The 5,758-nt window shown below is 43.2% G+C and overlaps 1 protein-coding gene across 2 annotated transcripts; it reads left to right on the top strand.

Moving 5' to 3' along the window:
• Window positions 1-16: 16 nt before the first annotated feature.
• Window positions 17-5,643, top strand: Mrm3 (mitochondrial rRNA methyltransferase 3). 2 transcript variants are annotated; one of them, XM_005327880.5, is made up of 4 exons: window positions 17-370; window positions 637-881; window positions 2,468-2,635; window positions 4,908-5,643. In XM_005327880.5, the coding sequence occupies exons 1-4, from the start codon at window positions 57-59 to the stop codon at window positions 5,438-5,440; spliced, it is 1,260 nt and encodes a 419-aa protein (XP_005327937.1). In that variant the 5' UTR covers window positions 17-56; the 3' UTR covers window positions 5,441-5,643. The 2 variants fall into 2 exon arrangements, with proteins under 2 accessions (XP_005327937.1, XP_021583819.1); XM_021728144.3 differs by lacking the exon at window positions 637-881 and having other exon boundaries at window positions 235-370.
• Window positions 5,644-5,758: the final 115 nt, after the last annotated feature.

Here is a 5,758-nt window from a genome sequence, read left to right as displayed (position 1 = left end):
GACGTCACTGGTGATGGACGGCGCGCTTTCCTGACGTGACCCGCGGTACGGGAAAGATGGCGCTGCTGGTGAAGAACGTGTGTTCTTCTGTGCGACCGTGGCTGCCAGTGGCCCAGACTTGGGATCTCAACGCGCGGCGCTGGGTCCGGGCATTGCGGCGGAGCCCCTTGAAAGTGGTGTTTCCATCCGGAGAGGTGGTGGAGCGGAAGCGCTCCCCTCGGAAGCAGCCCCGCGAGGCGGCGTCTGAGGCGCATGCCCAGGGGCAGCGACCGAAACAGCCGCTTCAGATGTCCCCATCCCCTTCTCCGAGTACCTGGGAAGAGGCAGGACTTCGCTACGATAAAGCTTTTCCTGGGGATCGGAGGCTGAGGTGATGTGTTTCTGACACTTGTCTACTCCGGTGTTTTTTTTTTTTTTTTTTTTTTGCTGCACAGTGGAAATCAACCTCCTCGTCCCGGAGGAGTTCTTCCAGAACAACCCTCTGGTTTTATTATTTTTATTTTTGCATTATGCAGAATAAGTGTCTCCTTTGGAATTCGTTTTTGCCTCTGCGAAGCTTTTTATGTCTGTTAGAAATTAGGTGTGTCTCAGTATAAGAATGTTGGTCATCAGCCCTCTTTTTGTTTCTACTTACAGCAGTGTAATGACAATAGTTAAGTCCAGGTCGTTTCGGGACAAACAAGGGAAGATACTACTGGAAGGTCGCAGGCTGATTGCAGATGCTCTGAAGGCTGGAGCTGTGCCAAAAGTTTTCTTCTTTAGCCGCCTGGAATACATAAAGGAGTTGCCAGTTGATAAGTTGAAAGGTGTAAGCCTCATTAAGGTGAAATTTGAGGATATCAAGGATTGGTCCGACCTAGTAGCACCACAAGGAATAATTGGTCAGTGGTTACACAATGTGTCACTAGATGTGAATTTCTTGTTCATATTTGTCTTAGGGCAGCAGATTTTATTTAAATCAAATTTAAAATGTTACTATCAAATCTCTTCTTGGAGGCTTTGTACCTGTGATGCCTTTGCAAAGAATTCTAAATTTTTCATTGTATTATCGTTCAGGGAAGTAACTTATTGGAACAATTATATATAGCAAGATGCTTATGATATTTTAAAAACTGTACAGTCCTTTGGGAGCATGCTTACAAAGAACATTGAATCTTTATTTGATATTAGTTTATATATAAAGAGCTTAGAAGTTTTGTTTGTTTTGGGGACTGGGAATTGAGCCCAGAGGAACTTTACCACTGAGCTTCAGCTGAAGCCCTTTTTATTTTTTTTATTTTGAGAGAGGGTCTCCTTTTTTTTTTTTTAAAGAGAGAGTGAGAGAGGAGAGAGAGAATTTTTTTAATATTTATTTTTTTGTTCTTGGCGGACACAACATCTTTGTTGGTATGTGGTGCTGAGGATCGAACCCAGGCCGCACGCATGCCAGGCGAGCGGGCTACCGCTTGAGCCACATCCCCAGCCCCCAGGGTCTCCCTTGTTAAGGTGCAGAGGTTACCAAGGTTGGTCTTGAATTTGTGATCTTCCTGCCTTAATCTCTTCAGTAGCTGGGATAACAGGTGTTGCACCACTGCACCCTGCTAGGATTCTTGTTTTTCCAGGTATAAACAGGTGTTTTATGTGCTTCAAATGTGAACAAACTAGAATAGGCTGTGGGGAGGACAGTTTGGTATCACTTGTTAACAGTAAGAGTGTATTTATACCAATTGTCCTTTTCACTTATGGGTGTTTATTTTCAGACACATACACATAGAGTCATACAGGAACATTCATTATAGCATTGTTTGTAAATAAGGAAAATTTGAAATAATTTAACTGTCATTGGAAGAGCTAAATGAACTGTTGTATATCCTTATTACAAAATAACATGCAAGCCAGGCGTGGTGACACATGCCTATAATCCCAGCGGGAGGCTGAGGCACAAGGATTGTGAGTTCAAAGCCAGTCTCAGCAATGGTGAGGGGCTAAGCAACTCAGTGAGACCCTGTCTCTAAATAAAATACAAAATAGGGCTGGGATGTGGCTCAGTGGTCGAGTGCCCCTGATTTCAATCCCTGGTACCAAAAATAAATAAATAAATAAAAAATAAAAAAATAACATGCAAGACAAGAATAAGGTAGCTTTAAATATACATGGTCATTTCTTTAAGACATGTTATTGAGTGAAATAAGTTAATTGCAGAATAATACATTGAGAGTTTTTATATGTTAATTAAAAGCACCTATATATGGACAGATGTCCCTGTATTTAGGTAGATGCATAATGTTTTGAAAGCATACACTACAAGATTGAAAACAGATGGGGCAGCCAGGGGATCAGCACTGGTAGAATTTTATGTTGTTGGAATTTTTTTAGTCAGAATGTATTCACATATTTCCTATGTCTTTAAAAAGACATAAAGAATAAGTAAATGGAAAATCAATTATTTCCCACATCAAATAAGTGAACGTCCATGTTGTTTCCTCAGGGATTTTTGCCAAACCTGACCATGTCAAAATGACATATCCAGAGACTCAGCTTCAGCATTTCCTGCCCTTATTTTTGATTTGTGACAATCTCCGTGACCCTGGGAACCTGGGGACAATTCTGAGATCTGCTGCTGGGGCAGGCTGCAGCAAAGTATTACTAACTAAAGGTAAGAGCACCTGTTACTAGGTAGCTTGCTTGGTTGGGACTCTGGGCAGACATGCATAGGTCTGAATCTTGGATCTGCACCTTACTAGATGTGTGTCCATGAGCAATAATACTAAGTGTCAGTTCTCTCATCTCTGAAGTGAAAATAGTAACAGAATCTTACTCATAGGGTTGTTCTGAGGAGTGCTTGAGATGATACAAATAAAGTACTTCGCTCCATGCCTTGCTTGGAGTCATGTAAAATAAGTCAGTAAATGTTGATTTTCTTTTAAAGTTATTTGAAACCTGTTAGGTTATTAAAGAAAAAAATTTTAATCAGGGCAAAAAATTTTAACACTTGGTTTTAGGTCTTGTATTTAATGATTTTGAGTGGGTATAAATTAAATTAAATTTTGAATTTTGTGAAAAGAATGAGTCAATGGTGTGATTATGCCTTTGTAATACATTTCCCGTAGCCTCAGGTGGGTCACACAGTCCGTCCACATGCTAATTAACCAGAAATGGGGATTACTAGGTTTGGTTCTAAACAGACCTGCCAAACTCATGGGATGTGCCCAAAAGACCTGTTCCACCTTGGGAGTGGAGGAGAGGGAAAGCATCATTCATCAGAAACACTCAAGCTACCATTAAATACACTAATAATGGCAGCCATTGCTGAGACTTGCCTAAATTGCTTGTTCCAACTCTTCCCAGTCACACCCTGTTGGAGTATATTTCTCTGCTGGTGTGAGAGCTAGGTGCTGTGATTCCTTTATGAGTAGCCAACAGTAGGTGTTGAGCGCTGTGATAGGAGAGATGGTTTTGGAAATGTGTTTATATAATCCAAGCGGTGTGGTTTTTCATATCGATAGTGGTGGCTGGTCTAAAAGAGGTAGGGAAAGAAAGAGTAGGAAATACTTGGTATGGTGCCCAGTGTCAAGGACATGAGGAGAAGGGGGAAAGTCTCACCTTTTCCTTATTCCCCGCTAGGTGAGGGGGTCAGACTAGATAGCTCCTCACAGGTGTGGGCCCATCCTCTAGACCCTTTCCCTCACCTCTTCGCCTGTAGCCCAGCTCCCATCTCTGGTCCCTGCCATGCATGAGAAAGCCCATAGGTGGGGGTATGTGTGGGAACTCTCATGTTCTCAGTTTCTTTTATAGTCCTTCCAAAATGCTGTCTGCCTAGTTAATATGTCCAAATCTGACAAACTGACTTTTAAAATAACTTCTCATGAGGAGACTTGTGCTAACAAGTTAGGGTAGCAATATGTGTGATATAGTCATGAGGAGGTACCCTGGTTGTGCCATCTCTTCCCCCTTGCCTGTGATGAGTAGACACTGGGAAAGATCAAGTATCTGCTGTGCATGGGAGTGGTTGGGCCTAGCACTTGACTATATGTAGAAGAGTAGGTTTGCTAACCTTACCATAATATGACAGAAGAGATGTATTTGAGTGACAGAACTGCGGTTCAGGTTCATTTCCCCCTGAATTGCTGCACCGACCTCCTACCTTAATTCCTTATCTCTAGTGTGGGAAATCTGTTCCAATCCAAATTGAACATTGAAGTCAAATGAGTCTGTCTGAACCATAAATCAGGTTCTGTCACTGTTTTGCTGAAAATCCTTCAGTACCTTATACTGTCTTCTGAAAAAAATCCAAACTCTTCAGCTTCACATCCTTGGCCTTCTATACACTGGCCACTGCCTGCCTCCTCTCTCTTCTCCCACCCTCCACCCCCACCATCAACTCCAGTTCTTAGACATTCTCCCCTTCTCTGACTTTGTTCTCTACCTGGGCCTTTCTCTTACAACATCCTCTTATCCTTCAAGACCCAGCTCAGTGTCATGGTCTCTTAGACATTTGGTGTTTTTCCTGAAAGACTGCTTTATATCAGGGAGTTCTCTATTATCCTTTTTATGCTTCTTTTACATTGTCATTAATATTCTAATTACCTGATTAGATATTGTCCCAGCACCACCAACCACTGTACCCTGAGTTCCTGGATATTGGGTGTTTTAATTCCTGTTGAATCCCCTGGTCAGTGCCTGTATGTATGAACAATGTCAAAGGGATGCATAGAATCCCTCTTCAGCACTAGCAGGGATTAATCCTGCAGTCCCTTTGCTGGACACTGCCGTCACTGGGAAGGCTCTGGAAGGTACCAACTACCAAGAAGGCTCCACTGGGAAACACTTTTGCTTTATTTTCTGGTCCAGAATTAATCTGATTTACTCCAGAGCTTCCACTCTGAGACTTATGAAATCTTGATTAAATCTTCTTTTTTGTTTTCTAGGCTGTGTGGATGCCTGGGAACCCAAAGTGCTACGGGCAGGCATGGGGGCACATTTTCAGGTGCCTATTATCAATAATCTGGAATGGGAAACAGTACCCAATTACTTGCCCCCTGACACCCGGGTCCATGTAGCAGACAACTGTGGCCTCTATGCTCAGGCCCAGATGTCTACTAAAGCCAGTGATTATGGCTGGGTGTGTGATCGACGATTTCTGAAATTTCACAAGTTCCAGGAAGAGGATATAGAAACTGGAGACAGTAAAGACTGGCTTCCTGAAATTGAGGTTCAGAGTTATGACTTGGACTGGACAGAGGCACCAGCAGCTGTGGTGATAGGTGGGGAGACCCATGGCGTGAGCCTGGAGTCCCTGCAGTTGGCTGAGAGCACTGGGGGCAAGAGGCTGCTGATCCCTGTTGTGCCTGGTGTGGACAGCCTGAACTCGGCCATGGCTGCAAGCATCCTGCTTTTTGAAGGAAAAAGACAGCTAAGGTTAAGGGTGGAACACTTGAACAGGGACAGGACCTACCACTGAAAAAGGGGGCCGAAGTTGTGTTTGAGGATGCCTCCAGCTCCTGCAACCCCAGCATACTGGATGGAGGCTGGCAGAGTTGGTTAACTGGCTTCCTGGCCATATTCAGGAGGCAAGAGGTAGGCATTGCTGCCATCATACAGCGTCGGAAAAATAGGAATTTCTTAAGTTTCTGCTTTTCCTCATAAATAAAAAGGTCAAAATTCTTCCTGAGATCTCCCATCTCTCTACGAACTTTGAGGGTATGTGTATGTGTGTGTGTGTGTTTGGTAATTAATTATGTGGCTCTGGATATACCTAATTTAATTGTGTACTGTGGCT

Source organism: Ictidomys tridecemlineatus, chromosome 3 (genome assembly GCF_052094955.1).
Source record: "Ictidomys tridecemlineatus isolate mIctTri1 chromosome 3, mIctTri1.hap1, whole genome shotgun sequence".
In the NCBI taxonomy this organism is placed as follows: Eukaryota; Metazoa; Chordata; class Mammalia; order Rodentia; family Sciuridae; genus Ictidomys; species Ictidomys tridecemlineatus.
This window is presented reverse-complemented; position numbering and strand designations above follow the sequence as displayed.